Genomic DNA, 21,786 nt, shown 5'->3' with positions numbered 1-21,786 from the left:
AATCACTACAAACCGGTATCGCTACAAACCAACACAATCACCACAACACGATCACTACAAACCGGTATCACTACATACCAACACAATCATCACCACACCATTACTACAAACCGATATCACTACATACCAACACAATCACCACCACACCATCATTGCAAACCGAAATCACTACATGCCAACACAATCACCACCACACCATCACTACAAACCGATATCACTACATACCAACACAATCACCACCACACCATCACTACAAACCGATATCACTACATACCAACACAATCACCACCACAGCATCACTACAAACCGGTATCACCACATACCAACACAATCATCTCCACACCATTACTACAAACCGGTATCACTACATACCAACACAATCGCCACCACAGCATCACTACAACCCGGTATCACCACATACCAACACAATCACCACCACACCGTCACTACAAGCCGGTATCACTACATACCAACACAATCACCACCACACCATCACTACAAGCCGGTATCACTACATACCAACACAATCACCACGACAGCATCACTACAAGCCGGTATCACTACATACCAACACAATCACCACCACACCATCACTACAAACCGATGTCACTACATACCAACACAATCGCCACCACAGCATCACTAAGAAAGTGAAATCCCAAATATGACATATGTAGCATCACTACAAGCCGGTGTCACTACATACCAACACAATCACCACCACAGCATCACTACAAGCCGGTATCACTACATACCAACACAATCACCACCTCACCATCACTACAAGCCGATACCACTACATACCAACAGAATCACCACCACACCATCACTACAAGCCGGTATCACTACATACCAACACAATCACCACGACAGCATCACCACAAGCCGGTATCACTACATACCAACACAATCACCACCACACCATCACTACAAACCGATGTCTTTACATACCAACACAATCACCACCACAGCATCACTACAAACCGATTTCACTACATACCAACACAATCACCACCACACCATTACTACAAACCGATATCACTACATACCAACACAATCACCACCACAGCATCACTAAGAAAAGTGAAATCCCAAATATGACATATGTAGCATCACTACAAGCCGGTGTCACTACATACCAACACAATCACCACCACAGCATCACTGCAAGCCGGTATCACTACATACCAACACAATCACCACCTCACCATCACTACGAACCATTATCATTAAAATCCGTTATCACTACATCGGGTTGTCAAGCTCCCTGACTAGATTGACACATGGCATCGGTTCTCGATTGCGCAGATCGGTGCTCACGCTGTTGATCACTGGATTGTCTGGTCTAGCCTCGATTATTTACAGACCCCCGCCATATAACTGTAATGTTGTTGAGTATTGCTGAGTGTGGCGTAAAACTAAACTCACTCACTCACTCAACGCAACAATCACCACATACTATCATGATTGTGCTGTTGAGTTGTAGTGTGGGGAAAGCTATACTGTAATAGCGAGTGATGCAGTTGGGATTACATTCTTAGGAAAATATAAATTCTTGCACTGTGGAGGGTTGAGCAAGCCACCTAAATACACCTAACTTCATAAAAGAAAATAATCCAACTGACACACAGCTATGAGAGGTTAAAAAGGGTTGATTTACGACTTTGTTTACAATCTCGCAGTCTTTCTTGGACATGTTCCAGGTCTCTGTATCTGCTGCATGGAACATAATGCAACTGTGCAGTCATTAGAATCTCTCTCTCCCCTCCACCTCCCTTTCACCTCACTGAGTGTGTTTGCATGACGTTAGTCATACCACCTTCTTCTCCGGATTCTGCTCGAGGTGATGAGCTGCATTGCCTATGATAATACAAGACTTGGCAGGTAACGTAGGGTGTAGTATTCTTTCACCCACAGCAGAAATACCTTGACGTTACATTTCTGTGCGGTAGTCCCTGCCGTACTTGGTCTTTGTGAAGATGTAACAGTCAAGGTGAAAACACAGTCAGCATGTGTAATGATATGTAACTGTATCCCAAATTTCTCACAACCTCCACTGGGTCTCCACAGACTCATTTAGGAAGGTAGATTGTCACGTGACTAGTTGAAAGATAATGATTTCCGAGACCAGCGATGTCAGTTTGTACACGACTCCTTTTTAAATCACATATCGTTATGTATACATGCATCGGGACTGTATTCAAATGTATGCCATAGCTAAAATGTCGAACCATTCACATTATGTGTAGTGTAATCAATGCAGAACTGACATGACTGTTACTGAATTTTGTCTTATTTATTAGCCTGCATATTTTATGTATTCCTTTGGGACACACAAATACAGCATCTGTTTCTCGTGTTGTCACATCACATGTAGGCGTTGATTAAGAATGTTAAAACACGTGCTGCCCTGCCGATGAAATAGTCCCAGTGAAAGTAAAGTTAAGTAAATACCGAGTAGAAATAATATCTTGTTAGGATTAAGGAAAGTATTTGCACTCTATCACCCAGAAAAAAGCAATAACCTGTGTTGACACAACCTATGTAGATGGGTTTCAAGCATTGTATTCTTATGGGGTCATCAGTGTGACGAGAGAACGTTTTAACCACTGAGCTATTAGACCTCCCCGTGTGTTGAAAGAGTGACAGATACATCAGTGACACAAGAGAACTGGTTGTCAATGTTTTTTGTCACTGTAGATTTTGGCATCTAATGAAAGCTGTTGATTTATCCCTTGGTGAAACATGTACTAGTGAAGATCACAATCTTCAACCCAGTGTCTGAGGTAGACGAAGGATGTAGAAGACATCATGGAGTTATTTCAGGAACGTGGTGAGACTGGATCTGAAGTTTGCACCATAACAACAGACTAAGTGAAGACAAGACGATCCTGTTATCTGAGAGGATATCAGCTTCTGATGGAATGGTATTTACAAGATTGTTCAAATGTCCTTTTCTGAATCTTTGCAATCAAATATAGCCTACATTCACCATGTCGGATCTGTTATCTTGGAGACGCGCCGTTGAAGCTCTTTCCAGCACAGCACCAGTTGGCAGAAGTAAATTGTAATATTTACACTAATGAGTCTAAACGTTTGATGAGTGGTATATTTTATGAAATTCATATGCGCATATATTTAAAGGAACTGTCCTATTCATTGACTTTGTTTGGGTCACTTAACTACAAAACAGTGATGTATAATGATTGGTCGACTGCGCGTCTGATTTTCGTTTCACGAGTCACTCCGGTTTATTTTTAATTACGTAGAAAAATGTGATAATATAATGTCATACTGTTTCATTATTTCAGTCTTTTCATGTTCTGTCAAAAGATCACCCGCTTCTGACAGACATAATTAGGCCTTTTCTACAGTCACATGAGCAATACACGAATCATAATAGTGAGGCCGTCCTTCTCCGACACTGTCCCCCACTGTATGTCCACTGTCCCCCACTGTCTGTTGACTATCTCGCAATGTCTTTCTCCGACGCTGCTCACAATAATAAAACAAGACATGCCATGAACTAACATAGCGTGTGTGTTTTTCAGTAGTTCATTACTTTTACTGTATATGCCTGCCATATATGGGAAACCGTTATATATATCGAATGCATATCATCACAGACACACACACAGACACACACACACACACACAGACACACACACACACACACACACACACACACACACACACACACATTCAGTTGTTTTTTATACTTATACCCTCCTGATACCAGACAATATTTTGTTTGCTCACCCCTTTTGCACAGGTGGACAAATATATGGTCTCTTTGATAGGCATTCTAGAAGAAGATAAGAGGACTATGATTTATGGATATGCAACTTCTTTTATTCAGTGAGTGCGACGTTTCGACATTGATGCTAATGTTGCTGTCAAGCAAATGATACAGGGTAATAAATTTTGGGGGGAATATATACTTGAATTGTTGTTACAATAAATGAAAAGAAGACGAGCTGTTTATGCAGTTAATGGGGTTGATGTACATAAACTGATGGGAAGTCAGAAGTTAATAAGGAGAGGTGTATAGGAGATAGGAAGCCAGTAAAGTGTTGTTATAACAAAGGGGGTTGAAGTACAGAATTATTTTATCAAGTGATGATATGCGAGTGGGATTTGGTAGCCCTCATCTCTGTTGATCGCTGGTTCAATCTTCATGATGTGGAGTGCCTCTAGTAGCTTGCGGATTTTGTAGTCTGATTGGTTCTTTTCTAAGATTTTGATGCTGTTAATGGTGTGGTTTGGGTGGTCTCTGATGCGGTCGGCCACACATAGTGCACCACATTGAATGTGCTTATTAAATGGACGATTACCCGTGGCTCGATATGAAAGACGCCGTTTCCTGAGGAAACTTATAGAAATAACTATATAGCAGCATTATGAAGATTAGTTCACCCTCTGTGGATTACAGACAGTATTTGGAAGAATCTTTTTGCCACTTACATGTCTATGGTAACATTTGTTTTGAAGCACAGTTTGTCAACGCACTTAGAGATGAGGCCATTCAAAACGTCTGGTTGTTAAATGGAGCATTGGCTTAGTCCATTGTGGTACACCCGTATAAATGTACTTTGACCGCCGCCATATAGCTGGAATATTGCTGAGTGCGGCGTAAAACTAAACTCACTAAAACTATTTTGACCTTCCTAGCAGTGATGCTGAAAGCTATACCAAGCCATGAAAGCTGAAATAAGATATAAAGGGCCACAAAGGCAATCTAGCTTCATTTTGTTGTGGACCAGTGACAGTGACAGGGTGGTAAGCTGTGCGCCAAACAGGTAGCACGCAATCAGAGCTTTCACATTTTCCGTGATTTATTGTGGTTTATACCTTTCTCAGAGTATAAAGTTTTAGACTGATATTTGGACAATGTTCTCGGGAACAAAGTGCTGCAACTTCTAAAGATTTACAATTTGGAAAATGTTGACTTTTTCTGCATTTTTACTTGTTTTTTTGCATAGCTGTGAAAACCAAGTCAGTGACATTCTATTGTTCTCCAATCAGCTGGTCTCAGCACAGGCTGACAATGGTCACAAACCCACTGTCTTACAGCAGAGATCAGCTCATCAGCAATTACATGTACAAGTCTCAAGCAAAAGACAAATGGATTGATCCACAAGTGTTTCATAACATCAGAAAACTTGGGATGAGCAACACAAAACCAGTCAGAAGAGGTAAGTGTGGTGGATGCAGAAAACAAAGATCAATCAAGGTCGTGAATGGAGTATTTGGAAACACCTCATCTGAAAACAATACAACTGGTTGCAACACTGAAAATCTGATCTACATTTCACCTGAATCTAAAACTGATTATCTTAAATTGTGTGTTTGGAATGTTCACTTCAACTCATATGATGACTCAGAGTTCATACAGATCTTAAAAATACTAGAGTCTCATGGTCTCAAACAGCATGTAACCGAACCTACACATAGACAAGGCAATATCCTTGATTGGATTCTTGCCAACAACCATGGCCTCATTCACAAGCTGCAAGTTGAGGACAATCAAATGTCGGATCATTGCATGTTGACCTTCCATCTAAATTTTGAAAGACCGGTACCAGAAAAGAAAATCGTTTACATCGGGAATATGAAAAGTATTGATATCTCAGATTTCAACTCTGATACGCTGGAGTTTGCCATGTACACAAGCACCACAGAAGATGTGGATGAATTGACAAAAATGTTCAATACTGTACTTTCTGAACTTTTAAACAAATATGCACTAGTTCAGTTGAAACAAGTTCGACATCAAGATGCATCTCCCTGGTACAGTACCACTGTGCTTGCAGCTAAGAGACGGAGACGAGTAATCGAATGTCGGTGGAGAAAATCACAGCTTGAAATTGACCGACAGATGTTCAACACTGTTCGAAATGAAGCCAACAAACGCATCAGAAAAGCAAGGTCAGATTACTTTAATGGTGAAATCATGAAAAATTCTGCAAATCCTAAACAGATGTTTAGCACCCTAAACAAGTTGCTTGGAAAGTCAACAGATGTGATGTTACCCCAAGGAGATGATGTCACTCGTGCAAATGGTTTTATTATTTTATTATTTTTCAGTAATAAGATTGCAAAACTTCGCCATAAGTTTAGAGATGCCTGTGATGATGTGTCATTTACAGCATTCCAGGGGCGACAGTCTGTGTCCTTCACGAGTGTGTCTGAAACGGACATTAGGACAATTATCATCTACTCAAAACCAACATCTTTTGAGGTGGATCCTGCGTCAACAAAATTCTTGTTGAAAGTTCTCGACACTATCCTCCTAATCATCACTAAAATTATAAATCTCAGCCTATCCTCAGGAACTGTCCCACTGTGCTTCAAAGAAGCTGTCATCAAACCATTACTCAAGACACCATCACTTGATCCAAATGTTCTCAGCAATTACAAACCAGTCTCAAATCTGTCCTTCCTTTAAAAGATCTTGGAGAAAGTGGTCAAGAACCAACTGCTGGAACACTTACAAAACCATGATCTTATCGACAAATATCAATCTGCGTACACACACAGCACTAAACAGTTTCCTGGACAAGATCAGGATGTCTGTAGCTGACGGTGACATTGCAATCCTTGTTCTTTTGGATCTTTCCGCTGCGTATGACACCATCGACCATACAACCCTCTGCTCACGTCTCCGATTCGAATACGGCTTGAACAACACAGTCCTGGACTGGTTCCAGTCATATCTCACAGACCGAACACCGTCTGTGCAAATCAACAAAATCCTCTCTGACAGTGATGTGCTGAAATATGGAGTACCTCAAGGTTCTGTTTTGGGTCCCATATTGTACACAATGTACACCAAACCACTTGGTCAACTCATTTCCCGGTACAAAATGTGGCGACATTTCTATGCTAATGACTCGCAGCTAATTGACAGTTTTAAACCACTCTCTGACAATCAGCAAAAAGCAAAACAGAACATGGAATCCTGTCTCACAAATGATAAGTCTTGGATGTTTTAAAACAAGCTGGTACTAAATGATAGCAAAACAGAGGCCATGGTCATCGCTCCACGTAAACGACTTGCAAAATGCAACATATCAGAATTCTCCATTGGACATTCATCAATATGTTTCTCTCCCTCAGTGAAAAATCTTGGCGTCCATCTGGACTCTAGTTTGAGTATGGAACAGCATGTCAGCCATCCTGCCATTTCCATCTCAGAAATATTGGATCTCTGCGAAACATTCTAACCATGGAAGCTACTGCCACGCTTGTTCGAACTCTCATTCTTTCTCGCTTAGACTATTGTAACAGTTTACTCTTTGGCCTTTGAGAAAAACAACTATAACGTCTTCAGAAAATTCAAAATAAAGCTGCCCGTCTCATCACAAGAACTCCCTTGCGCTCACACATTACCCCTGTTTTAAATTCTCTCCACTGGCTAAGGATCCGTGAAAGAATAGTATTCAAACTGCTCACCCTCTTGTACCAGTCTATCAACAATTACAGTCCAGCTTATCTCCAAGATTTGATCAACCACTATCGTCCAGAAAGACCTCTTCGTTCTAGCCAACAATTCATGTTAAATGTTCCTCTCTACAATCTCAAGACTTTTCGTGCCAATTCCTTCTCCCATGTGGCAGCAACTCTCTGGAACTCTTTACCGTCTGATCTCAAAACTGCTCCATCACTAACTGTATTCAAATCAAAACTAAAACTAAAAACTCACCTTTCCAGGGGATATGCATCGAATCATTAACTGTGAATATATGAATTGAACTGTATATGTAAACTGTATATATGTTATATGCACTGTGATGCGCTTAGAGCATGTCCCTTGGTGATGTGGATGAAGCGCAATACAAATACACTTATTAGTATTTATTATATATTACACGTCAAGCTGCTCCTGTGTTCACCATGAATAATCCACAATGCAAACTCTCTGTACCCGATGCTGATAAATGGATCCGATTTTACACGCTCAGGCCTGAAGGGAAAGCAGACCCTTATCATTCCATTAAACGTGTAGATCGATATCTGTTGATCGATATTTTGAACTGTATGATCCTGAGTGGAGGAAAGATAAACCAAAAGAAGCAACAGATGAGAGAAAGACAAAGTGTTGTCCATAGGAAAACACTATGGAGGGAGTGTCAAGAAATATAATGAAATGAAAATAGGTTTTTAAAATATAGAAACAAGCTAAATTTGTCATTAAATACTTCATTTGTCCACTGATAATCTACAACAGGGATAGGTCACTCGCTTGCTCTCTTTCCATTTGTACTAATTAACGTGTGCCTTGTCATGCTCCAACGCACACAGTGACTTGGATCGTTCTCAGTGCAATTTCAGCTGTGTTTAAAAGAACTTCAGACATTCTATTTTGTCAGTCGGAATTTCACAATAAAGGAAGGAAGGAAGGAATGAACGAATTATTGTAAGAGTTAAGAGCAAGAATTGAATGAATGAATGAAATTAAGAAACATAATAAAAGAAACAAGAACATATGAATGAATGAAAGACATCAAGAAAAGAAATAAAAGAAAGAAGAACATATATGTATGAATGAAAGAATAAATGACACACCGGGACCCTCCCTTCCAAGATATGCTAAAGAAAGCAAAACATGTTAAAGAACGCAAAAGTATCGCGAGAACACGTGTTAACATCAGCTGTCCTTTGAAAAAAGATACTTTGAGACATTTTGTTTACATTAATAATTAATTCAAATATCTTATAGGGAATGGCATAGACAATAAGGTAATGTTAACTAACACTTCACACCCCTCACAAACAGAAACAGAACACTGTCAGAAAGCGTTGTAAACACCTTTCAGGTTTTGTCAAATATACTGAACATCATTGAAAACGCACCACCTGTAAATTTTGAAATGAGGCAATAGAATCTTTTGGAAATGGAAAATTAATGGTGGGAATTTTGATAATAACACACTAGATCGTAAATAACGCTCTACAGTAAAAAACGGATCGTTCGAACACATCATCGAACACATCACATGAAAACAACATAATTCATGCACATCACACACGAAGGGCACAAATTGCATGCAGAAAGCATGCTGTTCAGGGGTATAAATGACCTTCGGCACAAAACCGTTCTCATTTTCGCAGTACTTCCGTAAGTAAAGTTTTTTCGCCATGCCAAGATTGTCACCAGAGGAACGAGAACAGGCCTTGGGTATGTTGCAGGTCGGCGCTTCAAGCAGAAACATTGCACGACGATTTGGGTGTCATCATTCGACCATTCTGAGGCTTGCTAACAGATACCAACAAACAGGAACCAGCAGGGACCGGCAACGCCCAGGTCAGGCACGTGTTACCACCCCTCGTCAAGATCGAGACATTGTACGGCGCCATATTCGGGATCGAACCTTGCCCGCTGCCAGAACCGCCAACGCTGTCCAGGGTCGACGTGGTTTGATCAGCGCTTCCACCGTCCGACGCCGTCTCCGTGCGGCAGGCCTAGGGTTACGTTGTCGACGCCCTTACGTTGGACCCATCCTGACTGACAGGCATCGCCGTGAACGCCGACAATGGGCTGAACAGCATCGTGTGTGGTTGTTACGACGTTGGCATGGTGTGGTGTTCTCCGACGAGTCGCGTTTTCACTTGCGAAATGCTGACGGGCGTCTACGGGTATGGCGTCGACGGGGTGAACGTTATCATCAGGATTGTGTTGTGCAAACCGATCGGTGGGGTGAAGGCAGCATTATGGTGTGGGGAGGGGTAAGTTATCAACACAGAACCGCTCTGATTGTTTGTCGTGGCAGAGTGAATGCCGTTTACTACCGTGACAACATTCTTCAGAACAACGTCGTTCCCTTCTTACACCAGCATCAAGATCTGCACACATTTCAACATGACAATGCACGAGCCCACACTGCACGTTTCGATACAGTATCTGGCTAACAACAACATTCCTCTACTTCATTGGCCTGCATTGTCACCAGATTTGTCACCCATCGAACACTTGTGGGATTACATCGGCCAACGCCTCGCACGTCGTCCGCAGATCAACAACCTTGGGGAACTCGACAATGCCTTGCAGCAAGAGTGGAATGCAGTGCCTCAAGACTTTATTCAGAGACTTATCCGTTCAATGAGGAGACGTTGCACAGCTTGTGTTGCTGCTAACGGGGGTCATACACGCTACTGACTTTCCATTTTGACCCCATCTTTATTTCATTGTCAGCTGCATTAAATCTTCACTGTTTTGCTTGATTGTTTTATGCTTCTTTTCTTTATCAAACATTGGTCTACACAAATATGTAAAATTTACATAGATTGCTCACTTCTGCTCTTAGAAATCCACAATTTTAGGGGTGGTGCGTTTTCAATGATGTTCAGTATATTAAGATCAACAAAAAAGAAAGAAGTTATGGAACTATAACCCTCAAGCATCGCAAGCATCAACGGCGGATCAGAAAAGATCTACGATATATCATATTTTTCACACACAAAACATACACCCTAACATGTTGTTTAGATTATGAAACTATCACTAATTCTTGCCTGATACTATATTCACCTGATACTATATTCCCATAAGAATTAAAGGTGTATGTGAAAGACGTTTTTGAAGAAATAACTAGACACACTCAAACAACGGCGTGTAGTATTTCAACGGCGGATTATATGAGATCAGCGATATGTCACATTTGTCTTGCACGTGTTTATAACACTTGGGAAGGAAGTCTTAAACTGCTATTTGTTGTCATCTGAGTGGTGATGATTGTGGACATGTGCAAACTCTCACCTTCCAGCAGACTTAGGTTTCGTCAGGGATGCTGTTGATATTAACTGATCGTGAGGCCTATCGTATTCCTCGATCCACGTCAATGGTTTTTTTTTGTCTTGACCATATTGGTTTTGTTGAAGGTGCACATGAAATTGCAGCAACATATGATAGATATAAAGAGTGTGAAAGGCATAATGTGAAACACATTGCTTCAGACGCGTTGTGTTATCCCTGGACATAAGTCTGAGAAATCCACAAAGCGCGCCCGGTCTGCTGTTCGGCCGAAATTGAAGCATATTCCAATTTTGATTGACAGACTGGATCGGTCTGTTGACAAAATTAATACTGTTGTGTTGCCTGGTATGAAGCCAGTATTGCACCGCTGTGTGTCCTATCTGACTGGGACGACGGCCGGGTACCTCAGTGTACATTTGTGACGTCACCAGCAGTTTGACGTCACTGTCACTGTACAAATGGCGCCATGTCAGTTGGGTAAACCTCGTCTGAAGGGACATATAAACAAACAGTTTGTCTCTTTCACTATTCGCGATATTCGCACAACAAAATTAACTCATTTATTATCAATTAACCAATTAATTATGGTACAACGGGAGACGTTTACATACAATCACTAACCGTTTATGTTCAGACTCGCGTCACAATTTTCTTACCTGATCCTGCGAGATTTCAAACACAACAAATGACAAAATGTCTGAAAATACATTCAACAACGTTTATTTATATTTATGTAAAGACAAAAGGAAATCACCTGAACCGTGACCCACAATTATTATATATGTATGTGCTCCATGTCTGTTCACACCAAGACTGAATTTACTGAGCACCACGTGATACCAGGAGATACAACACTCGGTAGTGATATCTCGCGCAGTAGACCGCTGTCTGCCCCTTGTTGTTCCTGGCATTGATGTCCACCACTTTCAAGGACAGAATAAGCTTCACGGTCTCCACGTCTCCACCCCGACTGGCCAAGTGAAGGATGTTGCTACCGTCTTTGTCCACCAGTGACAAATCAGCCCCTCTACCCACCAGGAACTCCACCACATCCTTGTGTCCACTCCGTGCTGCTGCCATCACCGGTGTCATGCTGTACCGTCCTCTACTGTTGACGTCCATGGCGTTTAGGGACAGTATCAGCTTCACGGTCTCCACGTCACCACTCCGACAGGCCAAGTGAAGGACGTTGTCCCCGTCCCTGTCCACTAGTGACACATCAGCCCCTCTACCCACAAGGAACTCCACCACATCCCTGTGTCCATTCTCTGCTGCCTTCATCACAGGTGTCCTGCTGTACTGTCCTTTACTGTTGATGTCCATGACGTTCAGGGACAGGATCAGCGTCACAGTTTCGAGGTGTCCACCATAACAGGCCAAGTGAAGGGCGTTGTCACCGCCCCTGGTCCTCAGTGACAGATCAGCCCCTCTACCCACAAGGAACTCCACCACATCACTGTGTCCATTCCCTGCAGCCCTCATTACCGGTGTCCTGCTGTTAAACCATCCTCGTCTACTGTTGACGCCCACGTGCCCCGCTGCCAGGATCCGCTTCACTCTCTCCAGGTCGCCGTCCTCGCTGGCGGAAGAGAGGTCGTGGTCTGTTGCTGGTGATGGAGTCGCTGCAACATAAAGTAAACAATGTACACCAGACATCTTTGTCTCACATCTACAATGTTGTCATCATGCTGATACGTGACTCAAACATTGCTACAAAATTTAAACAATTCCATCTTGGCTGACAACAATCCAACATGACGGGAATGTCAACATGAGGTTTGTGGAATTAACAATGGTCTGTTTAATACATAACTTTTTGTTAAGACCAGAAGTTGTAGCATTAATCGGCTTGGCATTGTTAATATGTGTCGAACTTTACAAGCTGATAACATCAGTACAACTGTTTTTTGGTAGTGAAAAGGCTGTTAACCCATTCAACACCGTAGGTCGGTAAACCGACAAAGACGTCATGGCCCTGACACCGTAGACTGCTTAACGGACAAGACGTCTTGAGTCCCTTGGCACCGTAGACTGGTTTACCGACAAGGTATTAGTAGCATCAAAATGATACATAAGTCTCGGAAACTAACTAACAAATGAATCTTTTGTCTGAAAACACTGATAAAATTTCAAATGACCATATATTATTGACAGGATTAGAACTGTAAACTATTTTTAGTAATGTTTTTTTATAAAAACAATTCTCGGACACATGCTTCGGCAACGGGTCTGCTTCAAAGTCGTCAAAGAGTAAAATAACAATGTTTCATGACATAATTAAACAAACTGAAGAACCTGAAATATAAAATCAATAACACTACTCGTAAAATGTGTCAAACGTACATTATAACTGACAATTTCCATCTTTTTTGAGCGATCGTGTAATGTAATTCAAGTTACATCACAGTTTTCGTCGCTTCGAACTTTACGCTCTGACGTGTTTAATGTTTAATGCTAAAATATATACATCAAGCATTTCTGTCACTGGTCATAACCTAGCAAGCACGATGTTTAATGCTAAAATATATACATCAAGCATTTCTGTCACTGGTCATAACCTAGCTAGCACGATGTTTAATGCTAAAATATACACATCAAGCATTTCTGTCACTGGTCATAACCTAGCTAGCACGATGTTTAATGCTAAAATATATACATCAAGCATTTCTGTCACTGGTCATAACCTAGCTAGCACGATGTTTAATGCTAAAATATATACATCAAGCATTTCTGTCACTGGTCATAACCTCGCTAGCACGATGTTTAATGCTAAAATATATACATCAAGCATTTCTGTCACTGGTCATAACCTCGCTAGCACGATGTTTAATGCTAAAATATATACATCAAGCATTTCTGTCACTGGTCATAACCTCGCTAGCACGATGTTTAATGCTAAAATATATACATCAAGCATTTCTGTCACTGGTCATAACCTAGCTAGCACGATGTTTAATGCTAAAATATATACATCAAGCATTTCTGTCACTGGTCATAACCTCGCTAGCACGATGTTTAATGCTAAAATATATACATCAAGCATTTCTGTCACTGGTCATAACCTCGCTAGCACGATGTTTAATGCTAAAATATATACATCAAGCATTTCTGTCACTGGTCATAACCTAGCAAGCACGATGTTTAATGCTAAAATATATACATCAAGCATTTCTGTCACTGGTCATAACCTCGCTAGCACGATGTTTAATGCTAAAATATATACATCAAGCATTTCTGTCACTGGTCATAACCTCGCTAGCACGATGTTTAATGCTAAAATATATACATCAAGCATTTCTGTCACTGGTCATAACCTAGCAAGCACGATGTTTAATGCTAAAATATATACATCAAGCATTTCTGTCACTCGTCATAACCTAGCTAGCACGATGTTTAATGCTAAAATATATACATCAAGCATTTCTGTCACTGGTCATAACCTAGCTAGCACGATGTTTAATGCTAAAATATATACATCAAGCATTTCTGTCACTGGTCATAACCTAGCAAGCACGATGTTTAATGCTAAAATATATACATCAAGCATTTCTGTCACTGGTCATAACCTAGCTAGCACGATGTGCCCACTAAGTTCTATAATATAACGTATAGATGGTGATTTTTCGCATAACACGTTCAGTATAATGTGATTTTACCCAAAACGTTCGTCTGAATTTAAAGTTTTCGTTTACGAGGGCCGTATCTATTGGAGCAATATGACTGGCTGTCTTAGGTCACATACACGATTTTGACCAATCACGTTCCTCATAGCAGAGTGTTGCAGAAAAGTGTCATTAGAAACCAATTTGATCCAATAGAATCACTTCTTAAAACTGTGAAAATACTCTTGGCAAGAGTACAGTGATAATGTTGGGTACAATGTTAAACGAACTGCCAAAACTGAGGTGTTTCTTTTGCTGCATAACGTTACAGAGCGAAAAGCCACCGACATCGTCATATGTCATATTATTTTTAAATCTTTTAATTAGAATTTTCCTTTCATATGAAAACGAAAATATTAATAGGTGAAGGTAAAGGGATATTGTGACATGTCACAAATGGAAACAAATCGCTGCATATGTTTCTCATTCCGTGGTGTAAAACTGGATATCATAAATGTTTAAGCTTAAATTGTCATTAAATATCATTCAGTTGTATCATATGAATAATGTAATATAAGGTATATTCCACATTCGCAAACAGTAGGATCATACCTGTTACATGAGTTATGACATGTAGTTGCAATAACGTTTCACCAGCTGTTTCACCAGCTGATATCGTCCTTGATAAACCTGGGATAATCTACAGCAGGGATGGGTCACTCGCTAGCTTTCTTTACTTTTGTATTAATCAACGTGTGCCTCGTCATGCTCCAACGTACATGGGGTCGCTCCCAGCACAACTTCGGTTGTGTTGAACAGTTTCAAGCGTTGTAAAGGCATTCCCAGTTTTGTTAACTACTAAAATCAACAAGAAAGGAGGAAGTTTTAAAACCATAAGACGCAAGCATTGCAGATATACATGGCGGATCAGAACAGACTGACGATTTGTCACATTTCTTTACACTACTCATGTATATCCTAACCATTCTTTTTAAAAATATGAAAATATCACTATTACTTGCAAATACCCTTCACCTCATAAAAATTAAAGCTGCACGTGAAAGATGTTTTTGAATAATAACTAGAAACACTCAAACATCGCGCTGTAGTCTTTCAATGGCGGATTATAACAGATCGGCGATATTTCACATTTTTCGCACACCATACATACACTCTACAACTGTCACTGTTACCTGCAAACAATTTCCACCTGGTGGTATATTCCCCTCATGAAAATTAAAGCTGCACGTGAAAGATGTTTTTGAATAATAACTAGAAACACTCAAACATCGCCCTGTAGTACTCCAATAGCGGATCAGATCAAAAACGTGATGTGTCGTATTTTCACACACACTCAAATACACCCTAACATTTTGTTGAAAATGATCAAAGTATCACCACTACTTGCAAACACCTTTCAAATAAAGGTATATTTCTCTATTAAAAATTAAACGAATATGTGAAAGATATTTTTTCTGTAGAATATAGCTGTTCTTCTCTGTGTACCGAGAAGGGAGGCCAGTGAGCTACAACATTCCACAAATATTGGCATTAACAGGCAAGCAGAGAAAAGGTTCATTATCTGGTGCAGTGTTTCATTCACACAGACAACTCCAGATCGACTGACTGAATATTGCAGCAACACGGGGAACACAAGGAATGGGCTTCGCACACTGTGGCCATGTGGTGATTCATCTTGCAACAACAGTGGTCAAGCTAGCCCAAGGTAATATATCCAGGATAAATGCAATGATCTTGACTCACCAGCTGATCTTCATGCAATGTACGATAAGGAGATATGCAGCGCTTGCCACCATATACATTTGTACACGGGGTGAGGGGGGCTTGCGGAAATGTGGCTATTACACTGTAGTGATGGACCAACTTGACGAAACGAGTTCAGAGTCGAGGGTGGTGGTGGGGCAGTGGTGGGGCAGTGTTGGGGCAGTGTTGGGGCAGTGTCGGGGCAGTGTCGGGGCAGTGTTGGGGCAGTGTTGGGGCAGTGTCGGGGCAGTGGTGGGGCAGTGTCGGGGCAGTGGAGGGGCAGTGGAGGGGCAGTAGTGGGGCAGTGTCGGGGTAGTGGTGGGGCAGTGTCGAGGTAGTGGTGGGGCAGTGGTGGGGCAGTGTTGGGGCACTGTCGGGGCAGTGTTGGGGCAGTGTTGGGGCATTGTCGGGGCACTGTTGGGGCACTGTTGGGGCGGGTCGAGCTGCATAAGAGGGGCGGGGTCCCGAACTGCACTTGAACACAAAGACGACGAGGGCACGTGTTTATGATCGAATCTCATATCCAATGTGTTTCAGTGTCCTGTGCGAGCTATTCACTGGACTTAGCTGTTTTCTTTTACTGATTCAGCTCTCTAGGTTACGTTTTGCTAACAAAGATGTCGATAAGGGGCACAAGAAACAACAAATATCCCTTGAATCCCAGGTTTAAACAAAAGAGTACGTTCTCATCTCCTGTGAACGATGTTACCATGGCCAATAAACGATACGTTGACCGAGTCTGTAAACCCTATGTTACCCTGGCCAATAAACAATACGTTGACCGAGTCTGTGAACCCTATGTTACCATGAGCAATAAACAATACGTTGACCGAGTCTGTGAACCCTATGTTACCCTGTACAATAAACAATATGTTGGCAGAGTCTGTGAATCATGCAACCATGGCCAACAAACAATACGTTGACAGAGTCTGTGAATCATGCTACCATGGACAATAAACAATACGTTGACCGAGTATGGAAAAAGTACTACCATGGTTACCATGGTCAATAAACGATACTTTGACCGAAAGTGTGAACCCCAGGTTACCATGGCCAAATAAACGACACGTTCACCGAGTCCGTGAACACTGCTTCCATGGCAAAATTAATAATACGTTAAGCGAGTCTGTGAACTCTATGTTACCATGAGCAATAAACAATACGTTGACCGAGTCTGTGAACCCTATGTTACCCTGTACAATAAACAATACGTTGGCAGAGTCTGTGAATCATGCAACCATGGCCAATAAACAATACGTTGACAGAGTCTGTGAATCATGCTACCATGGCCAATAATTAATACGTTGACCGAGTATGCAAAAAGTACTACCATGGTTACCATGGTCAATAAACGATACTTTGACCGAAAGTGTGAACCCCAGGTTACCATGGCCAAATAAACGACACGTTCACCGAGTCCGTGAACATTGCTTCCATGGCAAAATTAATAATACGTTGAGCGAGTCTGTGAACCCTATGTTACCATGGTCAATAAACAATACGTTGACGGATTCTGTGAACCATGTTACCACGGCCAATAAACAATACGTTGACAGAGTCTGTCAGCCATGCTACCATGGCCAATAAAAAGTACGTTGTCCGGGTCTGTGAACCCTATGTTACCAAGGCCAATCAATAATACGTTGAGAGAGTGTGTGAACCCTATGTTACCATGGCCAATAAACAATACGTTGACAGAGTCTGTCAACCATGTTACCTGGGCCAATAAACAAGACCTTCACAGAGTCTGTGAAACATGCTACCATGGCCATGTTACCATGGCCAATAAACAATACGTTGACAGAGCCTGTGAACCATGTTACCATGGCCAATAAACAATACGTTGACCGAGTCTGTGAACCATGTTACCATGGCCAATAAACAATACGTTGACCGAGTCTGTGAACCATGTTACCATGGTCAATAAACAATACGTTGACCGAGTCTGTGAACCATGTTACCATGGTCAATAAACAATACGTTGACAGAGCCTGTGAACCCTATGTTACCCTGGCCAATAAACAATACGTTGACCGAGTCTGTGAAACATGCCACCATGGCCAGTAAACAATACGCTGACCGAGTCTATAAACGCTATCTTACCATGGCCAATAAACAACACGTTGACGGATTCTGTTAACCGTGCTGCCATGGTTAAAATGACCAATAAACAATACGTTGACCGAGTCTGTCAAAAATATATTACCATGGCCAATAACCAATACGTTGAAAGAGTCTGTCAACAACATATTACCATGACCAAAAAATAATACGATGTCTCAGTCTCTGAACCCTGTGTTACAGTGGCCAATAAACAATACGTTGACCGAGTCTGTGAACCATGTTACAGTGACCAATAAACAATACGTTGACCGAGTCTGTGAACCATGTTACCATGGCCAATAAACAATACGTTGACCGAGTCTGTGAACCATGTTACCATGGCCAATAAACAATACGTTGACCGAGTCTGTGAACCATGTTACCATGGCCAATAAACAATACGTTGACCGAGTCTGTGAACCATGTTACCCTGGCCAATAAACAATACGTTGACCGAGTCTGTGAACCATGTTACCATGGCCAATAAACAATACGTTGACCGAGTCTGTGAACCATGTTACCATGGCCAATAAACAATACGTTGACCGAGTCTGTGAACCATGTTACCATGGCCAATAAACAATACGTTGACCGAGTCTGTGAACCATGTTACCATGGCCAATAAACAATACGTTGACCGAGTCTGTGAACCATGTTACAGTGGCCAATAAACAATACGTTGACCGAGTCTGTGAACCATGTTACCCTGGCCAATAAACAATACGTTGACCGAGTCTGTGAACCATGTTACCATGGTCAATAAACAATACGTTGACAGAGCCTGTGAACCCTATGTTACCCTGGCCAATAAACAATACGTTGACCGAGTCTGTGAACCATGTTACCATGGCCAATAAACAATACGCTGACAGAGTCTGTCAGCCATGCTACCATGGCCAATAAACAATACGTTGACAGAGTCTGAAATATGAACGGTTTAACACTGTCATAACTGACCTTAAGGTATTAATCACAATGAAAACGCTGAACGTGCACATCCAACACATTATTTCAAATGCAGGGAACAACTAGTGTGCATGTAGTATGGCTGTAAACAGTGGCTTAGTTAAGTCAAACGAAACGATATTACCCTCAAATCATACTTTTGGAATATCAAGACAGAATGTTAATCACGTTAATCAATCATCAAATCCCTGTTGACAGTCTCACCTGCTGTAGTTCCAGGAAACGTCGTGGTCAAAGTCGTGTGTGACAACTGCGACAATGACGATGTTACCAGTGAGTTTCCATTTCCATCACTCGGTCTTATCTCTTTCCTGATCCCACAACTTACATTCAGTGTCACCACGTCCTCTGTAAGACGATTCATTACTCCCTTTGTATCAAGTAAGTCTTCTCTGGTCTGGTTCAGCTGAGCGGTTAAACTCTGAAGTAAGTTCAGCCGGATTCCCTGCAGTCCATCCATGCACGATTCAACCTCGTTTCTCATCATCACACAACTTGTATTCAGCACTTTAAGGTCCTCAGTAAGATCAGTGACCTTTCGCTTTGTATCACAAAGATCATTGTTGGTCTGATTTAGTTCGGACTTCAGCATTCTTGCATCACCTAATTCAGCAACACTCTGATTCAGCTCTAGCTGAAATGCACGGATGTCTTTGGTCATCCTGCGACGTTGTTTTCGAAGACTCTTCCTGTAAGTGTCCCTTTCCCGTTCAGCACGTCTCAACTGATGTGCAAGTGCTCTGAGTTGTATCTTTGTATTTTGTACGCTGAGACTTTGATCGTCCCCGGGAACTTGTCCGCTGATAATGTTACTGATATAGTCCCCTTTCATGATATCTGAAATTGCCAGTTTGACGAGAGGCATAATCAAGGGGGAAAGGAATCTTCCAGTCAGTTTTTCTTTCAGTGACGACTCCAGCACATCAAACTTATTCATTAGTTTTATCTCAGTATTAACAGCAGTTAGCTCCCATGTGTGGATCCCTCCTTCTAGCAGACGCACCCGTGTAGCCAAGGCTGCCAAACTGTCATCAGAATCTGTGGCTTTCACACCACACATCAGGAGACTGAAGAGAATAATTGCTGATACCTCCATCGTACAAGAGAACTGTGTAGCGCAGCTGGGAAGACGATTGCCTCGCCGCCGAGTCCAGCACGACTCAAGTGTTTGGCAGAATGCCAGCTCGGGGAACTACCTGCTCCACCAGTTACTGTAGTATGTATGGACTTGAAATGTACTACCGACATGGTGGATACCTATCTGAGAATATTGAGATGCAATCCCACCATTGATTACACGATACCATTTAGAAAGTGGTCAAATGCAACATATGTCATATTTGGGATTTCACTTTCTCAGTAAAGTACAAATTCTAGTACTTTTTTGGTTGAGTCCCATCCGGAATTCGAACCCGCACCCTCAGAGAAGTCGCTGTGGCTGGGCAGGCTAGGTGACTGACTTTGTGTACTGGCGATTGGGTGTGGGTTCGAATCCCGGATGGGACTCAACCAAAAGAGTACTAGAATTTGTACTTTACTGAGAAAGTGAAATCCCACATATGACATATGTTGAATCCCACCATTGTTCTGTGTATTCAGTGGTAAACTCATGGGGGATAGAGGGGTGGGGGTCACCATGCACCACCTGTGTACAGCGCTCAGAAGGTTGAGTCACGCGGTCCTGGAAGTCGCGGAGAGCCTCCATTCTTCAAAAATACCCAGTACTGCAGTTCCCCATAACACGCACAATTAGGTTATGTAATAACCACCGTCTAGTGTACGGAACGTATATACGAGTAACAACATCGGGTATGAGTCACTGTGTACTGTGTGGGGCTTCACTATCCCTTTCCTTATACTACAGGCTTCACTATCCCTTCCCCTATATTACAAGCTTCACTATCCCTTCCCGTATACTACAGGCTGCACTATCCCTTCCCCTATACTACAGGCTGCACTATCCCTTCCCGTATACTGCAGGCTTCTCTATCAATCGTGTATACTGCAGGCTTCACTATCCCTTCCCCTATACTACAGGCTTCACTATCCCTTCCCGTATACTACAGGCTTCACTATCCCTTCCCCTATATTACAAGCTTCACTATCCCTTCCCCTATACTACAGGCTGCACTATCCCTTCCCCTATACTACAGGCTACACTATCCCTTCCCGTATACTGCAGGCTTCACTATCAATCGTGTATACTGCAGGCTTCACTATCCCTTCCCCTATACTGTAGGCTTCACTATCCCTTCCCCTATACTGCAGACTTCACTATCCCTTCCCCTATACTACAGGCTGCACTATCCCTTCCCCTATACTACAGGCTGCACTATCCCTTCCCGTATACTGCAGGCTTCACTATCAATCGTGTATACTGCAGACTTCACTATCCCTTCCCCTATACTACAGGCTTCACTATCCCTTCCCCTATACTGCAGACTTCACTTTCCCTTCCCCTATATTACAAGCTTCACTATCCCTTCCCCTATACTACAGGCTGCACTATCCCTTCCCCTATACTACAGGCTACACTATCCCTTCCCGTATACTGCAGGCTTCACTATCAATCGTGTATACTGCAGGCTTCACTAT

The 21,786-nt window shown here is 42.0% G+C and overlaps 2 protein-coding genes across 2 annotated transcripts in view; both read right to left on the bottom strand.

Moving 5' to 3' along the window:
- Positions 1-21,786, bottom strand: part of LOC137260313 (ankyrin repeat and protein kinase domain-containing protein 1-like) — a 136,814-nt gene that overhangs the window by 42,020 nt on the left and 73,008 nt on the right. The window lies entirely within an intron of this gene.
- On the bottom strand, positions 11,463-20,337 carry LOC137260480 (ankyrin repeat domain-containing protein 50-like). Its single transcript, XM_067798146.1, has 2 exons — positions 19,396-20,337; positions 11,463-12,378 (listed from the first exon to the last, which is right to left on the bottom strand). Exons 1-2 carry the CDS (start codon positions 20,285-20,287, stop codon positions 11,576-11,578), a joined length of 1,695 nt encoding a protein of 564 aa, XP_067654247.1. The 5' UTR covers positions 20,288-20,337; the 3' UTR covers positions 11,463-11,575.

Source organism: Haliotis asinina, chromosome 13, assembly GCF_037392515.1.
Source record: "Haliotis asinina isolate JCU_RB_2024 chromosome 13, JCU_Hal_asi_v2, whole genome shotgun sequence".
Lineage (NCBI taxonomy): Eukaryota > Metazoa > Mollusca > Gastropoda > Lepetellida > Haliotidae > Haliotis > Haliotis asinina.
The sequence above is the reverse complement of the archived record's forward strand: the minus strand, read 5'-3'. Positions and strand labels throughout refer to the sequence as shown.

Excerpts from the sequence above, each read along its gene's own strand:
- LOC137260480 (XM_067798146.1), bottom strand. The coding sequence starts at position 20,287 with ATGGAGGTATCAGCAATTATTCTCTTCAGTCTCCTGATGTGTGGTGTG. Across the intron at positions 12,379-19,395 it reads GTTTCCTGGAACTACAGCAG|CGACTCCATCACCAGCAACA; the intron begins GTGAGACTGTCA and ends TTTATGTTGCAG.